General features: G+C 32.6%; 2 protein-coding genes and 1 long non-coding RNA gene across 3 annotated transcripts; 1 reads left to right on the forward strand and 2 right to left on the reverse strand.

The window, feature by feature from the left end:
* Positions 1 to 712: 712 nt before the first annotated feature.
* Positions 713 to 10,533, reverse strand: ALATS (Alanyl-tRNA synthetase). The gene is made up of 23 exons (XM_013002793.2): positions 9,941 to 10,533; positions 9,465 to 9,703; positions 9,236 to 9,376; positions 8,449 to 8,595; positions 8,208 to 8,360; positions 7,895 to 8,024; positions 6,854 to 6,950; positions 6,528 to 6,648; positions 6,096 to 6,155; positions 5,398 to 5,448; positions 5,227 to 5,322; positions 4,981 to 5,082; positions 4,337 to 4,459; positions 3,839 to 3,982; positions 3,652 to 3,723; positions 3,494 to 3,569; positions 3,286 to 3,428; positions 3,068 to 3,176; positions 2,806 to 2,993; positions 2,421 to 2,510; positions 1,918 to 2,100; positions 1,627 to 1,803; positions 713 to 1,026 (listed from the first exon to the last, which is right to left on the reverse strand). The coding sequence occupies exons 1-23, from the start codon at positions 10,308 to 10,310 to the stop codon at positions 955 to 957; spliced, it is 3,084 nt and encodes a 1,027-aa protein (XP_012858247.2). The 5' UTR covers positions 10,311 to 10,533; the 3' UTR covers positions 713 to 954.
* Positions 10,534 to 10,812: 279 nt separating this feature from the next.
* Positions 10,813 to 11,091, forward strand: LOC148769923 (uncharacterized). Its single transcript, XR_016031730.1, has 2 exons — positions 10,813 to 10,881; positions 10,994 to 11,091. It is a non-coding gene; the product is annotated as an uncharacterized LOC148769923 (long non-coding RNA).
* A 7,991-nt stretch (positions 11,092 to 19,082) lies between these two features.
* Positions 19,083 to 19,958, reverse strand: LOC148769924 (uncharacterized). Its single transcript, XM_088818896.1, has 2 exons — positions 19,327 to 19,958; positions 19,083 to 19,180 (listed from the first exon to the last, which is right to left on the reverse strand). Exon 1 carries the CDS (start codon positions 19,900 to 19,902, stop codon positions 19,327 to 19,329), a length of 576 nt encoding a protein of 191 aa, XP_088675022.1. The 5' UTR covers positions 19,903 to 19,958; the 3' UTR covers positions 19,083 to 19,180.
* Positions 19,959 to 21,861: the final 1,903 nt, after the last annotated feature.

A 21,861-nucleotide genomic window follows, 5' to 3' on the forward strand; every position in this document is an offset into this window, starting at 1 on the left:
AAATATTTTTTAATATAATATTTGTTTATTACAAGAAGGCGGTTTTGAAACACAAAATTAGTAACTAAATTACGAAGTATCTAATATGAAAATTAGGTGTCTTATAAAACAAGTCATTCAACTTTAGAGAGAGAAAAAAGAAAAGAAAAAACAAGTCATTCAATACATGATAATCCATTTCAAGTACATCATCATAAAAAAAAGTTTAAATTACATCACCCCTGATGATTGGTCAAATTATGAAAAAAACGTACTCTTATTTGAATAATTACCTCAACTATGAGTTTTTTTACAATGCCACCCTTACAGGTAATTTGACAATACATTAATAATTGGTAATCCATGAGTATAGATGAGCCGAGCTCGAGGAGAGTCTGGCTGAATCACCAAGATTCGATATTGGGTGAGAAATATATGCATGAATCGATGAACACTGCCGACAATCTTTCTCAAGCAATATCCAATCTTGGTGATTTCAAGTTGGACTAGAAAAGTTAACTCAAAAGAACTATAATTCGTGTTTTGAGTTTTGCCAAATTCAATCTCGAAGTTTAATCCCACCACCAATAGTGAGTGGAGAACAAAGGTGGATAATGATTTCTTGTTGCTAATTTGATATGGTGGTTCGAGCGGATAAATGTGACCAGACCGATTCAAACACGCTCACTGATTTAGAACGACGACGTTCTGGTGGACTGTAAATCATACCCAATTTGAGCATTCAACGGAAACCTTTTTGCTCAGTTCGATGATATAAATAACGATGTTCAACTGTAATAGCTGTGTTGTTGAAACTGACAACGTGATCAAACAAGAACAAATGGAAAAGAGAGTGCAATCTCTAACACATTTCATGCCATCCCTGTGTCATCTCATCATGTATTAATTTCATTTTAATTATTAAATAATTTGCTTCATAAGCAGCAACGGGTATGTATCCCCCATTCAATTCAATCAAGTCAACTTCATCGCAGCAAAGGATTCGGCCACATCCATTGCAGCTTCAACGCGAGATGAGTCGCTTCCCTGAAAGAGGGGTGTTACAAAATATAAGCGTTTTTTTCTATATGAGAAGAAGACAACCATTCTTAATCAGCTGTTAAAAAGAACGAACATCACAAACTCTATGCATTAAACACACGTGTTCATGTATGAAATGTGGAAATTAATATAAATTAGAAGCACATGGTCCGGTCCATATTGAGAATATTTCATAATCCTCTTTTTTGCGTGTTCACATTATATTACTTTTTAGCCAAGATATCTTGATTTTATCAACTTCGTTAGCCCACTTTTGCTCGTATTTTTCTCAACACCCAAATCGCACAAAAATGCAAGTTACATAGGAAGGGTCTTTCAAAGTAATTCAACTAATTACGGCTTATTCAAAATCATTTGTATTATCAAGGGACCCTAGTCTAGATTATTAAATGAAAACTAGCGCTTTGTATTTCCCAGATAAGTGTGATATGATTCTTAAGGCCAACTTAAGAAGTAGTGTAGATTCTCAGTATCTTATTTTTCTTATTATTGCCAATTTTGCTCTGCGGTGCAGCAAGGTATGTATTTATGTCATGTCTATTATTCGTAAAATCACAATAGCTAATTAAATTTGGAATTGCTCACCTGGCCTTGAGCAAGACCACCTTTTCCTCCTCCACCTTTTCCATTTATCAGGTCCAAAACTTTCTTCAGCCATTCTGTCACATTCAATTGCCCGTACTTGCCATCTTCCGGTACACCAGCACACACAAAAGCCTTGTTCACCTTTTCGTCTATGCTAAAGACCATAACTGCCATCCCCTGTTTTGTCCAAAAAAATAATCGAACAAATTAGTGCAGTCACAGATAACTTTGAAGTCATATCGCAAGTAGGAAATGGCTAAATCGTTTAACAAGCACGAAGTGGCTGAAAACCTTCTGTTCCATGACTTTGACAACTGCCTCCCGAATGGCAGTAGTATCTGCACCAACATCGACAAGTGAAATGCAGAAGGTTTTTCCATTCGACAAAGCACCTTCAGCTGTTTGGGTGGCAACTTCAACGGCTTTCTGCATATGCTCTTCAGCTATCTTCTTTTTGGCTTTTATCACTTGGCTCTGAGAAAAAAAATATATGGTTCATTTTCTATATCTATGTATCCCACCTCAAATTATGTCAGAGAAATAAAAGAGACCCAGTGAGGTGAACGTGTTGTTTTTTACCGAGATATACAATTCAAGAATCAACAAAAACAATTCTGGAGCCCAACATTCATTCGCAGATTAACAAGATTTGTGTTGTCATTCTACCATCCATTGGTGTTATAATGGCCACTATATCTTCAGAATGCAACAAATTCATATATTTTTATGTGTGGAACAATTCCAAGCATTACTCTCTAAATACATTACAGAATCCAACAAGGAAGAAAAAATACCTGAAGCACAGAGATTTTGGCCTTGAGATCAGCTTTCTTTGCAGAAGGGATAGATGCTCCTTCCACACGACTATTTAAAGAAGTTACTTTCTGAAAATCATTAAAGGAAAATTGATTATCGTGTTGAAAAGAAATCAGCGATAAATAAATTCTTTATTTTTGACACGTCGAGAAAATAAACTATAAAAAAAGAACAGGGTAATGCTCACAAACAAGTATCTTTTGTTTGGGAGATATGAGAGGAGTGTCAGCTTGAAAAATTAAGTGACAAGACAAAACAGCTAATATACCAACCCAATAACTATAAGGGTGCACATTGAGAACAAAAACCCTTCATAAGTACCAGATGAACAATCTACATAAATCAAATTGAAAATACAAGAACCTGTTCCAAGATGCTTCCTTCTGCAATGGAAGCTTCTTTTACTTCTTGCTCAAGTGATGAAGCAAGTTCCAATGCTTTGAAAGCGTAATCCGTTGTCACAGCTGTAACTCTACGGATTCCTTTAGCAATTCCTTCCTCTGACAAGAGGGCAAATGCTTTGGCTTCCCTTGTATTTGATATATGTGTCCCTGAACAAGCACAATAACTTTACTACCCAACACTAATCACCCTCGACAAACAATTAAATTTCCACAATATTTACCTCCACATAGTTCAGTAGAAATTGATGCCCATTCTTCATTTTCAGGTTTTGATAGTAGATCCTCCACTTTACGTCCAATTGCCACAACTCGAACAGGGTCAGGATATACCTACATATATCGAAACAAGCAATGTTTAGAGATACTTAAACGCATACAAAATTACATTAAATGCTCCAAGGGCCGGGACTTGACTTCAGTTTATTAGAAACAACTGTACCTCCCCAAAAACAGCTCTTAGACCATATATGCGCTTGGCGTCATCCAGCTTGGTCTCCTTTGAATACACATCCAGTTCAGCCTCAATTTGTTCATTAACAATTGATTCAATTTTTCTAAGCTCCTCAGGCTTCACAGGCTTCCCTGTTAAGTTTCTCAACAGTATTAGTTACTCATCTAAGATACCTTACTAAGAACAAAACACTTACCATGAGAAAAGTCGAATCTCAATTTTTCTGCAAGCACAATGGATCCTTTCTGGTCAATATGATTACCAAGTACTTCCTGCACACATTACAATGTATTTTATGATTAAACTTTAGATAAACAAAGGTGTAGCTTGCAAATTTTTGTTTATGAATCTTACTCTTAGAGCAAAATTTAACATGTGTGTACAGGTGTGATTGGGAGCAATCTGCCTCCGTCTATCATAGTTAACCTACTCAGTCCAACAAGAGAACAGATTAAACATGCAAGCAACAGAATAATTAACATTGTATGTTGAAAGATTGAGTTGAAGTTGACATATGTAAGCATGAGATGGGGAGTATCACCTTACAAATTACTTTATCGCCAATATACAATCTGCCAGTCTTTCCACTAAAAGAACCAATGTGAAGAATAAACCCACCAAAGGTCTGAACATTACTCACTTCAAAAGGTCCATCAGGACCTTCAAGTAATCCAGTATCAAATATCTACAAGCAAATAACAGAGTAAGTCAATATACAAATATGGTGTTCCCACATCTACAGACACCAAAATAAAGGGAAATAGCAATACAGCTATAATATTACTACAAGTTAGAAAACTTAACAAAGAAATAAGTCCAGTTCAGTTGGTGCTTATCATCAACTACAAGCTGAAAGGTTAGTTTCTTTTATATGCCTTCATCAGACATTACTTTAATGAGTTTCAAAAACTATTCAACTCATCCAACTTCAATTCATTCACAAAATCAACAGCCATATTGTCGAGCTAAAAACTAATATATGGCCTTTAAAATAATCAAGATGAAATACACTGCAGATGACATCAAAGTAGATGTTTACCTGACCACCTTGCTCAGCATAAAAGCTAGTACTTTCAAGGATTAAGCCTACTTCTTCACCAGGAGCAACACTTTCCAGGAACTCACTTCCTGTGTAAACAGCTTTTATCACACTGGTATGATCCTAACCATCAGAAGAATCAGAATGTTTAGTACCTCTCATATGTATGCTATAAATATAAAAAGTCAGGCAATAGATGGGGAAAAACTGTCGGTGCATGTGCAAGCATAATATCTGAACCTAAGTAAGTGACTGGCTGGGTGTTCCACAGTTGCAGACTTGCAGTCACCGTCAAAATGGTTGGTTCGATCATGTGAGGGAAAAAATATTATATTTTCAAATCATATAAGAGTATTTACAAATTGGAAAAATCAATATAAATTCCACTTTAGTCCATCTAGTAATCATTGGAAAATCAACCAAATCCCATCTAAATAGATGGGCTGCAATCAAAATACTAAACAGTGATATGAGGGGACAAATTTTCTAATACTTCAAACAGTTAAAATGATTTCAAGTTGGATGAACGAGTGCATTAAAAAATGTGCCATATTAAGAATAACGGAATTGGTTGGACCAACTATATACTCTTCCATAATGTTTAATCTGAAAAATTCATAAATCATGTCCACAAAGAAACAAACCTGAAGCCATGTAAATTTGAACGAGTCGTCTGTCGCAGCAATTCCTTTCTTGTGCATAGAGGCTGTGGCGTCAGCATCCATGCCAATAGTACCACCAGCTTGCTAAGAAATTTTAGAAAGGAAATCAAGAAGCTTTTAGTATAACCCTGTTCATAGGGATCACAGCTCTAATGTTTGAGTGGAATCTACTAAAATCTTGAGTAGTTTTTTGTCTATTGATATTTGTATAATATGACATCCGGTCACCTTATTCTGAGCTCTTCTTGATCTTTCCCTGGCTTTTTCCATAGCTGTATTGAAGCCATCAACATCAACAGACAAGCCTCTTTCTTCAGCCATCAGCTGATAGACACAAGTTGTTAATACAAATTCAGGTAAAAAAAATATTTGTCACCTAAAAAATTGAATTGCCGTTACCTGAGTTAGATCCAAAGGAAAGCCATACGTATCCCATAAGTCAAAGGCATCCTGATATCAAATAAAAAATTGCAGTGAGAGGCTAAAATGGCAGCATTTGGTGGGGATTAAACACTAATTCCCTGAAAATTACAGAGTACAGTATTGCTGATAATCACAATTGCACTTCAGCAATTTCTATCTTTTCAACTAAAATTAGTTTGTAGGGTGATACGAGAAGAAGTGGAAGCAGAACATGAAAGTTATCTACGTGGACAAGGAAAAAGCAAAGTGAAGAATTCAAATTTGGAGTTCTCTTGCTCTCTTTAGAAGTGATTCTTTTTTCCATGAATCAAGTATTTCATTCTTAGTGAACTGAGACTTCCATGGTACGCTTTCCAACCAGTAATATATATACTAGTCAATCTATCTATCAAGTTTTTATTTATGTTCCTCTTTTTTAATCAATTTGGTCATCAGGCAAATAAATCACCATGCTTTCAGTTGCTTCCTCGGGCAAATAAACAATTAAAACTCTTGTTTTAGTTAAATAAACTTTTGGGTCAGCATACAATGGAAATCACAATTTTTAATCAGTAATGATAAGCTTTCAGTATGATAAAGCTTGCACAGGCATTCGCAACAAACAATAGAATAAAAGCACCACGTATATTTCAATAAGATAAAGCTAAAGACAAGAAAACTAGTTAACTACTTGCCTGTCCGCTAAGAGTGGTCCCTTGGAGCTCTTGAGCAGCCTTCTTGAATTTCTCAATTCCCTGAAGGTAAATCAGATTTTGAATTTCGGAGAGAGAAATATTCTAATCAATTCTAAAAAAAGTGATATTTAACATGGTATGGGTACCAATACAGTCCAAAACACAATAGCAAATAGTTTAGTCATCTACATATATTTTAAGAATCTTATTCGCAAAACATTTGTTAGCGCAATTGTAACGTCCAATTAAAAATTAAGATAAACCTTTACAAAAGAAAGAACCATAGATTTTGATACCAAACTAAAAAATGATAATTTCAATAAATTTGCTTAAAGGCAAGATTAATCAAGCAACACCAACCAATTGTGTATATAACACAATAGTACAACTGTGGAAAAAGAGAGCAGGAAAACAAAAGTAAACTCCACATACTTTAGTCAATGTCCGGCCAAAGCTGGTCTCTTCATCAGCAATGATCTCCCTAATCTTTGTTGCATGTTCTTTCAGCTCAGGAAAAACATTTCCCATGACCTCCACCACAACCTGTACCAGCCTGTTAACAGAACAGTATTATCAATATGAAAGAAAATAAAGAAGATTAATCTTCTATTCCATAATAAAATTAAAACAGAGCCAGAATTATGCTACAAAGGAAAAAAATAATTGTGTTGCAGATAAAGCAGAGCAGTTCTTCCAATGATGTGGCAAGTACATTACGGAGAAAAATCACAATATGTAGGAAGTTTGAAGACTTGTACCCATTGAAGAAGCCTTGCGGTCCTTTTAGGACTTCAGTACCATATCTCACAGCCCGTCGGAGTATACGCCTTAACACATACTCACGCCCCTCATTACCTGCAAATTACCATATAGCATGAAATCAACAGAAGGTACAGCAACCTAATCATTTCATTATGAACAAATAGTTTGGATGAAGTATAGAAGGAAATATGGGGATCTACTAATATGATCTTATCCATTGATGCACTATGCTCCTAAATCTGGCTATCAAGAAAACCGAGTACCAAATCTTGTAAATAATAACTGGAGATTTAGACACAAATTCAAAATTGAGAAACGTAAAAAAGGAAAAATAGAGCATAAAGCAGACAGAGTGGAATACTGGCATACAACCACATGTTTCCCCCAGTGAATGTGGGTATAGACATAACAACTGATGCATAGAAATGTGTGTGTGTGTGTGTGTATTAGACACTCTCATTCATGAATGCAAGAGGCTGACGGGAGATGCTGACTATACACAAAAAACAAGAGAAAGGTGCTTATACAATTATGAAATGAGTTTGTTGATGGCCGCGATCAAAATGTATAACAAAGACCAACCTGAATTAACTCGATATCAACTTACTGGGAACCTCTACCATTTGAAAACTTTGAGGAAAATAAAGAACTAAGTTTATCATAATATTATAGACATCCATAAAAGAAAAACTATAATTTATACTAAAACCAAATCCTATATCTCCATTCCAACATTTGATGCCATGTCTTGAATAAATAAGGAAATACAACTACTTTGAGATTCTATGATACTGATTATATTACAACGTTTTACTTTTCATCCCATCATCATAGATTATATACACAAACATAACTATGCAGCAGCTATGTCATCATTCTCCATACAATATTTAGAAATAACATACAACGACACCAGGAATTGTTAGCACAATCAACGAAGATGTTTGCTGCTTCAAGCTATCATAATTTTCCATATAAAAATCTTAAATTTGTAATAACATATTGAATTGACACCATATTAAGCATAAGTAATTCACCTGGGCAGGAACCATCAGCAATGGCAAATGAAATTGTTCTAATGTGGTCAGCCACAACCCTGTATGCCATATCAACTTTGTCCACGTCATCAGGTCCAACTTTGGCAGAATACGGCCTTGCTTTAGTTGCCTGCAGAGATCAAGAACTGCTCAAAAGACATAATACCTTAAGCCGGAAAAAAATGTTAAAAATAGTACAAGCTGAGAGTAACTTTACAAAATTTATTAAAGAACAGAAGAACCTTTCTGTTACTAAATCCTAAAACAATTCTTAAGGCTGAAAAAAAACTTAGCCCAGTCTTTCTTCACTTACCTGTTGTATTGCATCAAAAATAGGCATGAATATATCAGTATCGTAATTGCTCATCTTATTTTGAAGTATAGATGTTAATCTCTCAAAACCCATTCCAGTGTCGACATGTTTTGCAGGTAGAGGTTTCAATGAGCCATCTGATTCCCTGTTAAACTGCGATAAGTAGATAAGTCAGTGACGAACACCATATGCAAATGGATAGAACATCTCCCTTCCATCCGGACAAGAATGAAGCACTGACCTGGATAAAAACAAGATTCCATATCTCAATGACTGTAGGATCATCATTGTTTACAAAGGATGCTGCATCCCGACCACCAATCCTATCAAAATGAATTTCAGTGCAGGGTCCACACGGGCCAGTATCTCCCATCTCCCAAAAATTGTCCTATTCAAAGCAGCATAAGAGTAAATATTAGGAAACAAAAGTAAAACAATACGTCACCTGGAATTGTCGCAAAACTGAATTCAATGTTGGAAGCAAATAAAAAAATATTAATATGCATATTGACCTATATGGACATGAGCACAAATATATAAAGCATTTTGTTTCAGCGTCTGTATGCCGTACTCCAAAGTACAACTCCTGATATGTCAACGGTCACCCACCCACAACTCTTGAATATCTAGTCTAGAAAGATTTTTTTTCTCATTTTCATGAGCATCAAACTCATATTCAAGATGATGTTCCTAGGAGACCACCTAATTTTATTCAAAACCTAGTTGGCATATTAATAGCATGTTGATGTTTACATTTAATAATCGAACCAGGCAAGATAAGATAACAAATACACTAGTTACACTCCAACTTCTAATGGTACAAGAATGCAGAAGTGCAATGTCAAAAATGTCTACAACTGTAAGAAGTGAAATGATTCATCATAATTCAAGCAATGGCAGTTACATCTAGGATGCTACAATTGCAGACCATAACTGGCTACCTGAAAATTCTATATCATATACCTATACACGTGTAATTTTACATATGATGCAGGGGAAGCAGGTACAATATGAAGAAGTTATCATACTTTGCAACCAAAAGGCAAGACACGGCTGGGAGGAAGAAATGTAAGCCACTTATCCATTGCTTCAGTATCAGCAGGAAGGCCCTGTTTCTCATCACCGCCAAAATAGGTGGCATAAATTCGCTCACCGGGCAATTTATACACCTGTAGGTGAAATTTGAGCTTTGAAATGTAAGAAACCAAAACAATATTCCATCACAGGATGAGAACAGTGAGCACGCATGCAACTTGCCTTGGTAAGAAGCTCCCAAGCCCATTCAATGGCCTCATTCTTGAAATAATTCCCAAAGGACCAATTCCCAAGCATCTCGAAGAAGGTGTGATGGTAAGTATCCTTACCGACATCATCAAGGTCGTTGTGTTTGCCACCCGCTCGAATACACTTCTGAGTGTTGCAGGCACGGCTGAGTTTGCTCAACTCGGTGTTCGGATCGGCTGTGCCCAGGAAGATGGGCTTGAACTGGTTCATGCCTGCCCAATTACATACCACAACCAAAATTAGAAACAACAAATCGAATCAGTGAATCGAAAGATTTAGAATTACAATAGCTACTCCCGTTCAAATAGATATAACAGATACATAATTACAAGTTGACCAGCCTATTATACGCATCCAAATACACAAAAATGATAGAGATTCTTCCATAATCGACAAATTAAAACCTAAATTACTAAAAAAAATATAAGAAACGAGGAGTGAAGAGTTACCAGCATTGGCAAAGAGAAGAGTGGGATCATTGTGGGGAACAACGGGACTTGATTTCCAATTAACATGAGCTTTATCCTCGAAGAACTTGATGAAGGTATCCCTAACTCGGTTGGCCGGCCACTCGGAATCGGTCGCCTGAGACCCCATAGATGCTGGAGACGACGCTTCTTCTGTTGGAATAATACACCTACGGCTACTGTATAATCGAGCCGGCCGGAAAGGAGCAAGGTTCCAGAGAGGCCTGGCGGCCGTCAGCAACCGGGAAGACGGTGGTGGTGGCGGCGGCGGGATTGTTTGCAGCCGGCGGAAAGGCAACGCCAAATGAGAAATGCTACAACTGATACTGCAAAGTTTAAGGTAAACCCTCATCCATTCCCTAATTCTCCCCCCACACTTTATTGTATGGTCTTTATAGTAAATGATTAATTAATTACTCCCACCAGTAATTAATAATTTTTAATTGCGTCGTCTTCGATACTAATTAAATAATTAATTTAAAGTTGATTTAGGACAAATTGGAAATGGACGGCTAATTAGGTTAAATTGGGCCGGTTCTTATGTAATTGGTTAAGTGTCCATAGGTACAAAAGTCAATATATACCGTTTTGATAATTTATTATTGTATACATAATATTATTTTATTAGACACTAACATAAAATTATAAAGGGATTATTAGCAAGACCCCTCATCTAGGAAATATAGTGAAGAAACCCTCCCTTTCAAAAATAATTTGAGAAAACCCCCTTGGTTAATATTCCACCAAATATTACTTTTATAATTCCAAATTTACCCTTAATTATCAATATATTGTTTTGAAATCCTAATTTTTCTTTCCCAAATTCATACCTTTCACCAACCGCCAATGCTTCTCCGCCGCCGCCGCACCGACCACCACCGTCCCTTCGTCGTTCCCTTACTCTACTACACAATACACACCAGGTAGTATATTAATGTTGATTGTTGATTGTTGATTGTGTTCTCTAAACATTACAAAATGCATCTATTTAATTTCTTATGTGTTAAATATGTATATCTACTATGTACTACTTAGAATATGGAAGTGGGGTGGTGATGGTGTGGTGTGGCGACGACGTGGTGACGATGAAGAGCAGATCTAGGGTTTTTTGGTGGATTGTGGCGGAAGACGGCGCAGAAAAAGAAATTCGCGCAGGCAGGGCCCTTAATCGACTACGTGTGTTTAATCGACTATGTTCAATAGTCGATTAAGGCTTAATCGACTATGTTCAGTAGTCGATTAAGGTTAACCGACTCCAGTTGTTATTATTTTTTTTTTTTTGATTTTTTGTTTTATTGATTCCAATGTATAAATCAATTACAATGTTTGTATATTTTTTTTTTAATATAGTTGATTTTGCATTTTTTTGTAATTGTGATTTGTTATTTTTAATAGCTAAAATTTTAATCAACTATGCATTAACAAACCTGATAGAGAAAAAAAATAAAAAAAGCACAAAACATTTAAAAACAAAATTAGAAAAACAAAAAAAAAAAATTAAAAAATTAAAGATTTCCTTAATCGACTATGAAGCATAGTCGATTTAAGACTAATCGACTATGCTTCATAGTTAGGGGTGAAAGTCGGATGGATCGGATCGGAATTAGCCTTTTCGGAAAATTTCCAAAAAAAATCGGAAGTACAAAATCAATTCCAATTCCAATTCCAAAAATTTCGGAATCTAAAAATTCATTCCAATTCAAAAAGGCGCGGAAATTTCGGAATTTCGGAAAAAAATCGGAAATCACATAAGCTTTAAAATTTCAAAACGTAGCCGAAATTTTCTATAATGTTCATAATTTTTCGAAAATAAGAACATCCACGCCGATAAAAGTAAAACTAATAACTACAAAATTTTAGTTTTAAAAAATAAATAAAAATAAACTCCAATAAAACTTCTAACAACAATTCATTATGTCAAAATCCTATAACAAGACTTACAGGTGTATTTTTTAGAAAATAAGTATTATATAATATATACTATTTATAGGTGTATTTTTCAGAAAAAAATCGGAATTTTTCGGAATTAATTTCGGAATTAAATCGGATCGGAAATCGGAAATTCCAAATTTATTTTATATAATTCCAATTACAATCCAAAAAAATCGGAAAATTTCGGAAATCGGAATTTTGGAAGTCGGAATGAAAAAAGTTGTTCCAAAATCGGAACTTTTCGGATCGGAACCGGCGGAAATTGGAAAATCCGTTCCAACTTGCACCCCTATTCATAGTCGATTAAAAAACGGAAAAAAAAATAAAAAATCGCGGAGCTGGGCCCAGTGATGAGGTGGCGGGGCAGGGTAAAGCTGGAAAACATAATGGCTGCAAATGGGTGTGGACTTTTCTCAAATAGACTAAAATATTTTGGGCCTCCCTCAATTAACAAAAATAGTGAGGGGGTTTTCTCAAAGCTCCAATCATAAAATATATGAAGGTATGTGTCGTAAATTATCGTCTATTTATATTATTATAACGATATTTAGTCTTATTATTGTGTGTATATCCTCTTTATGTTTAGGTATGTTTGCACGTGATTTTGTATTTCTAGCATATTCGCTGCATTCGCATTTGGTAAGTAATATAATGTATATATTATTTGATTATGCATTATTGTCATTGTTGTTTCATAAAGAATGCATTGAACTCAATTCATGCGAAGTACGTAAATTTTGCAGGTTATCTACTATGTACTGTTAGATTTAAGTGGACCAACGAGGTGGTGCAGTGCGTTTGATTCCATTACTTTAATTAGTTCTAGCATTCTCATATGGAAGACATGTTGAACGGAATATTTTATGCATTATGTTATAAAACAAATATTATGTTGCTTCGGACCAAATGTTTTTGTTTAACAACATATTTGCTTATATTAGTTTTATATTTATTTTGAAATATTTTTCTTTACGATCCTAAATTGTTCAATAGTAGATTTGTTCTCGAAGGTGATCACCGTGCATCGCACGGGTGAAATACTCGTTTTTAAGTAATTTAATAACTATTTGCTGACTCTAATTGGATCAGAGTCGTAATGGGCTTAAAAGTCACTAAATCAATGGGATTGATCCATTAAGAGTATATGTGTTAGATATATGACCTCATATTAAATAATAATAAAAGGCCCAATAGGTCGATCCAATTAGAATATTCTTATTATAAAAAAAAGAAATAGTATATCAACATCAAATATATACTATTATATAATTTGGAATAGACGACTGTTATATGCAAGCCCATTTTTTTATTAGCTCAAAACCATATAAATGAGTTTATTAGTTCAAGTCCGTAAATTAATTTAATTTTATTACATCAAGACCAAAGATGACAAATATACCCTTATCCACAAATAATACTCAAATACAAATACCATCCTATTTTTAATTTGCTCAAGACCAAAAATAAAAAAAATAAAAAATATATATATATATATATATATATATATATATATATATATATATATATATATCACGACTGCCTCCGCCAGACTTCCGTGACGCCGACCAGCGAGACTTCCACCATACCGACGATGACCAGCGACCACCCACCGCATCATTACCATCACCGCACATTAATCGAACATCTATTCTTTATAAATATGCATGAACGAACATTAATCTATGCTTATTTCTTGTTGGGTTGCAATGATTTGGCCGATTTTGGAAAAAAAAAATGAGATTGAAATTGGTTTTTTTTTTTTCGTTGGTTTCCCAAATCGGTTTATCCAGACCGATTTTGTACACGAAAATTGGCGTCATAATGCCGATTTTTGTTAACCAAATCGGCGACACAACGTCGACTTTACAAGTCAAAATCGGCGTTCTAATGTCGATTATTGAGTACAAAATCGGTTTTCGGATACCGGTATTTTTTGGATTTTTTTCTTTCTAAATAATACATTATATATTTGGTTAACTGATATTTTTAAAATATTTGAAACGAAAATGTTTATCACCATTCGGTGGCGTTGACCACTCCTTTAACCCAAATCCAGTAGAGCTTTCTGTGTCTCGAATATTTATTCGTTAGATAATTCATTTGAATAATCCTCTATCTATCCCCTAGGTTGATGCACAAAAGTATGAAAAAACGGTTTTAAAAAAACACAAATAATCAAATCGGTATTTAAAAACCTATTTTTGTAGTACAAGTCGGCATGACAATACCGATAATACAAAAACAAATCGGTGTTGTCATGCCGATTTTTACTACAAAAATCGATTTTTAAGTACCGATTTTTATTAAAATAATCGAAATGTGGTTATCGATTTTAGTAACAAAAATCGGTATTTGCAGACCGATTTTTTGTATCGTCGAATTTTTTTCCCAACAAAAAAAAACGACCCAAAAGCAAAAATAAACGATTAAAACATATTTCGTTGTGTTCTCCACCCTTGTAAACCACCATATCATTGTTTTATGGTTCCATCTTGAGTGTTTTGTATGTATTTTATAATTTATGTGTGTAGGATTTCTTGGTGGGTTTGTGAAGAAGAAGGAGATTTTTAAGTCGTGAAATAAGGAAGAGAAGTTTTTGGATATATGTATTTTATTTGTTCTTGCACAAAGAAAATGATTTTATTTTTATTTTTTAATATTTTGTATTTTTTATTTGATTTTAAATTTCATTAAGGGTAAATTAATATATTTATGTTGAATGTCTTGAACTAATAAAAAAATGGGCTTGCATATAACCGCCGCCTTTGGAATGATAATTTAAATTTTTTAGGGGATAATTGCAGTTTTTGTCCTCAAGTTTATAGATTTTTTTACTTTCAGTCCCCCATTTACTATTATCATCAACAGACGGAGGGACTCAATGTGTTAAAATGTGACAACATTGGACTGTATTTTGTTGACAACAATAAATGAGGGACGAAAAGTGAAAAGTGTGTAAACTTGGAAGACCAAAATTGTAATTATTCCGATTTGAAGGTGTCAAATATTTATTTTGTGGAAATTTGTAATATAATACCACAAGCTACGAAACTATGATTAAAAACCAACTTCTTTGAACATTTTAAAATGAACATCAAAATATGATTTCGTTTCATCTTTCTTGGATCGATACACACACATGTAAGTGTGTGTAAAATACATATACATCTATACGCATAGTAGAATATAAAAAGAATAAATCTAGCGATTGTATAAAGTATAAACTAGTTCTATCCGAACTCAAAGTAGCTAGTTCAACATGGATCCTGTTGAACCAAAAAACGAACAAGTAAATTGATAGTTAACAAACAAATATATCTTGCCCGATGCTTATTGATGATCCATGTGGATAAAACGTAGAAAAAACATCGATTATAGCTCAAAATTGGAATTTGGAGTGTGTTTTTCGATTCCAAGTGCTAGAGATGATTTTGGGACTGAAAGTGTAAATAATTTTGTATTTATGGAACACAATAACGATTAATTACCGCCTGCATTGACCACCCCACAATTAAAACAATATAGAAACGCAGCGACTATATGCAATCCCAAAATTACTTAGGGGAAGACCAAGTCTAATTTTTTCACAAAATGAATTACTAAAAGACTATTATACCCTTACTAAAATATAAAATCCACAATTACAAAATTCCACAACTTCCTTTGTGCAAGACCACACAAGCAAAACCCATTTCATCTTCCTCACAAACCCATTTCACACATATTCTTCAAAAAAAGAAAATCTTCATCTTCTCCAAAAATCTCACCACCCAAAACCATCAAGTCTTACTAAAACATGCAAATGATAACATTATGGAGTCACGAGACATCAATATGGAGAATTCTATAGAAAAAATAGAAAACAAACTATGAATGAATGTATTTTTATAATTAGGTGATCGATTTTTAAGTTTTCAAAATGAAATTCGCACAGTCAAAATTCGACATGTCAATGTCGAATTTTGTCACAAAATTCGACATTTAGATTTTGATTTTTTAGCAAAAAATCGACATCATCTCTAGATGTCGATTTTTTTCCCAACAAATCGACATCTACATGTCGAATGTTGTGACAAAATTCGACATGTCAATGTCGAATTTTCGCAAAAAAAAAATCAACATCTAGATTTTTGGCAAAAATTCGACATTTAAATGTCGATTTTTCACCAAAAAATCAACATGTACAGGTCGAATTTTCTTCTTCTTCTTCTTCTTCTTCTTCTTCTTCTTCTTCTTCTTCTTCTTCTTCTTCTTCTTCTTCTTCTTCTTCTTCTTCTTCCTCCTTTTCAAGCACCTGAGGTTGGTCGCGCGGCAATTTCCTCTTTCCTCCTTCCTCCATATTCTTTTTCTCTTCCTTTTCAAGCACCCGCGGTTGGGCGGCGACAATTCTTCGGCGGCGGATGGGCGGCGACAATTCTTCTTGTCTTGTGTTATTCTTTTTTTCCCCTACATCATCCTTCTCTCTCGTTTTTCAATTTCTCCTTTATCTTTTTTTTTATTTTATTTTATTTTTCTCTTTGGTCTTGCAATAGTAATTATGTCTAATTTGAATGAATAGTATCAAAATCAATATTGGGGTTATATTTGTAATTTTCAGTCTTGCTCTTAGTAAATTTATTTATATTTTGGTCTTGCATCAAGTAAGGTCTTGCACTTAGTAAGTTTAGTCTTGCAAATATTCGTTGCCATATAGAAAACTTTATACAATAAAATATACAAAAAAAAAACATTTTTTATTTTCAAATAATAACAAACATAACTCATAGTAACACATAAAAAAAATTATTCATATTTTGTAGACTAGTAATTGTACCTGTGCGATGTACGGGACAACAAATTGCATTCTTTTGATGTTGTAAGAATATAAACAAACGTTTGATGTATCGTATGATCGAAATTCTATTATACTGGAACATTATTAAGTATACTACACAAAAAAAAAAGGACATAACTTTACTGTTGAATAATTTTCCAAATGAATTGAATCAGCTAATACCAGTAGATTGAAAATTTGAACCAGGAAAAAAATCATCAATTATGTCTTCCATGTTGAGCTTAAAAGTAATTAGATTTAATAACTAAGTTAACATAATCAAAACTAAACTATCGACAACATACCATCGTAAAAGGCCATCTATACATCTTGCATCGGAACTAAGCCCTTCTCCACTGCCTCATTTTAAGGTTGTTTTGCCACTGGAATTAACAATTGGAAAATTAAGAAACAAAAATAAATATAAACAATAAATTAAATATCGCATGCAAACAATAAGTCTTGAAGGTCGACTTCCAATAGCTTGTGGCTCCGCCCATTTTTGGTTAATTTTCTCAAATCATCCCTTTCAATAACATGTCCAATAACATATAAAATGAAATAATTGTTATACATAAAATTTGAAAACTTTGGTATAAATTAATGAAACACATAATTTAACAAAATGAAATTACCTATAAGCCATGATGAAAAAAGATATAAACTAATTGCCACACATGCAATAGGATGAAAAAGAAGATAAGAAACAAAATCTAAAGTCGGGTTACCAAAAGAAGAAGCCTTAGGTATGGAAGAAATAAAATTCAAATGTTGCAGACATTCTGTAAAACGATGTCACAAAATCCGCTAGGGATGAAAATCAGATTTATTTACCCTTTTCTGTAAAAACCGAAAATCAGATTATTATAAATAATATCTAGGAGAATTTGATGAAAATGGATAATAATATATAAAATAATATTTAGGAGGAAAAAATTTGATAAAAAATCCAAAAATAATATTTAGGAGATAAAATCGAAAATAAAATTTAAAATTATAGTTAGGAGATAAAAAATCGAAAATAATATTTCAAATAATGTTAATGAGATAAAAGTTGATAAAATATGAAAATAATAATTAGAATAATATATAGGAGATAAAATATGATTAAAATTAAAATTATTATTTAAAATAATATTTAGGAGATAAAAATTTGATAAAAATCAAAAATAATATTTAGGAGACAATAATCTGATAAAAAAGCGAAAATAATATTTAGGAGATAAAAACCTAATAAAAACATGATAAAACTCGAAAAAAATATTTAAAATATTATTTAGGATATATAAATTTGATAAAATTCGAAAATATAATATTTAGGAGATAAAAATCTGCTAAAAGTTGAAAATTATATTTGAAATTATAGTTAGGACTTAGGAGATATAAATTTGATAAAATTAAAAAAATATTATTTATAATAATATTTAGGAGATAAAAATTTGATAAAATTAAAAAATAATATTTAGGAGACAAAAATCTGATAAAAGTAAAAAATAATATTTAAAATAATATTTAGGGGATACAAATATGATAAAATTCAAAAATAATATTTAAATTAATATTAAGGAGATAAAAATTTGATAAAAATTAAAAAAAAATTACAAATATGACATTAGGGTTTCTTAGGGTTGCCCTAGCGTTTCTTTCTTTTATATATAAGATATCTAGGAGAATTTGATGAAAATCGATAATAATATATAAAATAATATTTAGGAGGAAAAAATTTGATAAAAAAATCCAAAAATAATATTTAGGGGATAAAAATCGAAAATAAAATTTAAAATTATAGTTAGGAGATTAAAATTTGATAAAAAATCGAAAATAATATTTCAAATAATGTTAATGAGATAAAAACCTAATAAAAACATGATAAAACTCGAAAAAAATATTTAAAATATTATTTAGGATATATAAATTTGATAAAATTCGAAAATAATATTTAGGAGATAAAAATTTGCTAAAAGTTGAAAATTATATTTAAAATTATAGTTAGGACTTAGGAGATATAAATTTGATAAAATTAAAAAAATATTATTTATAATAATATTTAGGAGATAAAAATTTGATAAAAATAAAAAATAATATTTAGGAGACAAAAATCTGATAAAAGTAAAAAATAATATTTAGGGGATACAAATATGATAAAATTCAAAAATAATATTTAAATTAATATTAAGAAGATAAAAATTAAAAAAAATTACAAATATGACATTAGGGTTTCTTAGGGTTGCCCTAGCGTTTCTTTCTTTTATATATAAGACTAGTAACTTGACCCGTGCGATGCACAGGATTGAACAAACAAACATAACAATCATTAAAAAAAACAGAAATAAAAATGTATTGAATATTTAACTGAAAAATCTCATAAAAACTATATATTGAATATTTTACTGAAAAATCTAATAAAACTCTATCCACCAAAGAATTAATCAGGCCACCAACAGAGTAGTTGTTTTCAACTCTTGAGCATATGTCACCTGCACCGTAGGACAGCACCGTAGGACAAAATGAAAGAAAAAAGAACTTTTTTATAAATTGAAAATAAATGTTACAAAGCTCATTTATAAAACTTTGAAGACAAAAAATCCATATATAAATTTAACTAAATATATAAATAACTCACTTAGTTCAAATTTTGGAAAACTTCTTTATAAACGACGTTTGTAGTAGTATTTGAGGTGTTCCCGTCGTTGTCACAAATAAGTATCTTCAAGCCTCTTCGACTCGTAACTCTTGAGATAGCAACATATAATTGTCCATGTGAAAACACTGGTTTCTGAAGATATATACCCACATGTTGAAGAGATCGGCCTTGACTATTATTTATCATTATTGGAAACGAAAGAGTGATAGGAAATTGTCGACGCTGGAATTTAAAAGGAATCCTGTTATCGGATGGCGTTAGAGTCAATCGTGGAATAAACACCTTATGACCAATGTTGGTTCCTGATATAATTTTCGCTTCCAAGACTCGATTTCCTAATCTTGTGATTGACACTCGTGTGCCATTGCACAAACCTGAAGATTGGTCTATATTTCTCAACAACATGACAGGAACACCTTCTTTCAGTTTTAATTCGTGATTTGGAAGACCAGAAGAATTAACGGTATTCAAAAACTCGGGCGTATGAATATCATCAGGTCTGTCAATGCTTCCGTTTGCTGAACATGTACTATAAAAACTGAGATATGTCTTCATTTCCTTAGGAACTATATCTTTGAGACAGGTTCGACCTTCCTCACACAATTTTTACATCAAGCATACCACCAATTAGCTGCCGACTCGATTTCTAAAATTTTCGCCAGTACGGATCCAACACATACCTACAATATATATACAACAATCGATTCTTAAGCATTATATTTGTTTAATTAAAAATATATCAGATACATGTTCGACAAATCAACGTACCTTTGTACTCTCAACGCACTCATCTATGGTCATTCTATCTGCCTGGAGTGGATCGTACGATCGAGGCAAAGAAAGTTGGGACGATAATTAACTAACTGATGGGACATAGACTTCTTCGCTCAATGCAAACCTGTAAAATTTACAGGTATTAAAATATTTAACGAATGATTATACTCAAGGTTATATATATATTAAAAGTTGAATGATCAAATGTTAGTACTTATACCTGTAGTCTAAAACTTCTTTCAAATTCGGTTCGATCAGTAGTTGTGATCCATGTTGAACATTTGACAAACTCGTGCTTCCTAAGTATGATTTTAGGTGAAATAATATACACAAATATGCATCAATATTTTAACAAATTCCTAAATATGCATCAATATTAGGGTATGTAAATATTAACACGCACCACAATAAGTTTTAGCCCTGAAACACTGAAATATGACCACAGTAGGTCCATTTTGGTCAGCATTCGTTACATATGCATCAATTTGTTCAGCAAATGCTTCCCATAAAGTACATTTAATTGTATTTTTCCTGTAATGTAAAATAAATTACTAAAAATATTATAAGAGTAAATCCATATAAAAATTGTAAAAAAAATATATAATATTTAAATTACTCTAAATCTTGCAGAATAACATCCAAAAGTTTGCTTTTCTCTCCTTTTGTAGTGACCTCCTTTATATGCCCCTTCTCTACCACATGGCCAATTACATATGTACAAATAAATAAATTAATTCAAATGTACCATAGTTATATACTGAATCAAATTGCAACATGTCTTTGATTACTGAGGATTTCTACATAACCCTTGTGATACAGACGACACAAATATATTAGTGATTAACGGTAAGACAGAACAAACATTTATCAAACTAAGTTATATGAAACAACTGCGTACCAAATAGTAAATATTCATCCACATTCTTCTTTATTGTGTAGAAATAAACGAACTTGAAGTTGGTTGTCGGAATATTTTCGACTACTATATTAGTAACTACAGTCATTCCGACAAAATTGAGTTTAAATCTGTACGGAGATACTCTAAATGGTAAATTTGAATCACCCACCAAGAAAATTTGAAACATATAAGTTTCGCCTTCTTTCACCAATTTCTTAAATTTCATAATGAGATTATTTTTTATGGTAGCATGAATACGCATACCTTGTTACAAAATCAATAAAATAGTTAGCTCCTAAATATTGGAAATATAAAACAAAAATAAAAATAAATAAATAGAAAAGAATCCGGAAAAATAAAAACATCACCTTCTCATCCAAAAAAACCATTTCAATGCTACCCGTTTCAGTTTTTCTCCACCTATCTGGCACTAACCATAGACGAATTACCCGTACAATTATCTTCCAATTAATAGTGCTTGTATCAATTTCATGAAGCAATGAAACCTGTGTAGTTGAATTTCGTGGAGCCATAACTGCTTCAATGAATAAAAATCCTTCAATCCTTCAATGAAACAAAAATCAGGATATTTAAGATTTGCGTGAAATTGGGCAAACGAACTGAGACCGAAGCAAGTGAAAACAGATTAAATAACAGGGACCAAAGCAAGGGAAAGTTAAAAAGAACATGACTTTTTTTACCTGAGGTGTTGGAGCAGCAAATACAGAGAGAGATGAAGAGAGATACAGAGAGAGGTATACTTATAAAGAGTGCTTATAAAGAGTTTGTGGGAAAAACTTAAAAGATATCAACGGATCTTCTAAGATATACATATATATTAG

This window comes from Erythranthe guttata, chromosome 6 (genome assembly GCF_056151865.1).
Source record: "Erythranthe guttata isolate IM_541 chromosome 6, IM_541, whole genome shotgun sequence".
Lineage (NCBI taxonomy): Eukaryota > Viridiplantae > Streptophyta > Magnoliopsida > Lamiales > Phrymaceae > Erythranthe > Erythranthe guttata.

Coding starts and splice junctions, on each gene's coding strand:
- ALATS (XM_013002793.2), bottom strand. CDS start 10,310: ATGAGGGTTTACCTTAAACTTTGCAGTATCAGTTGTAGCATTTCTCAT. Junction 9,377..9,464: donor CTTGGGAGCTTCTTACCAAG/GCAAGTTGCATG, acceptor TTTCACCTACAG/GTGTATAAATTGCCCGGTGA. Junction 6,951..7,894: donor TGCTGATGGTTCCTGCCCAG/GTGAATTACTTA, acceptor GGTAATTTGCAG/GTAATGAGGGGCGTGAGTAT.
- LOC148769924 (XM_088818896.1), bottom strand. CDS start 19,902: ATGAAGACATATCTCAGTTTTTATAGTACATGTTCAGCAAACGGAAGC.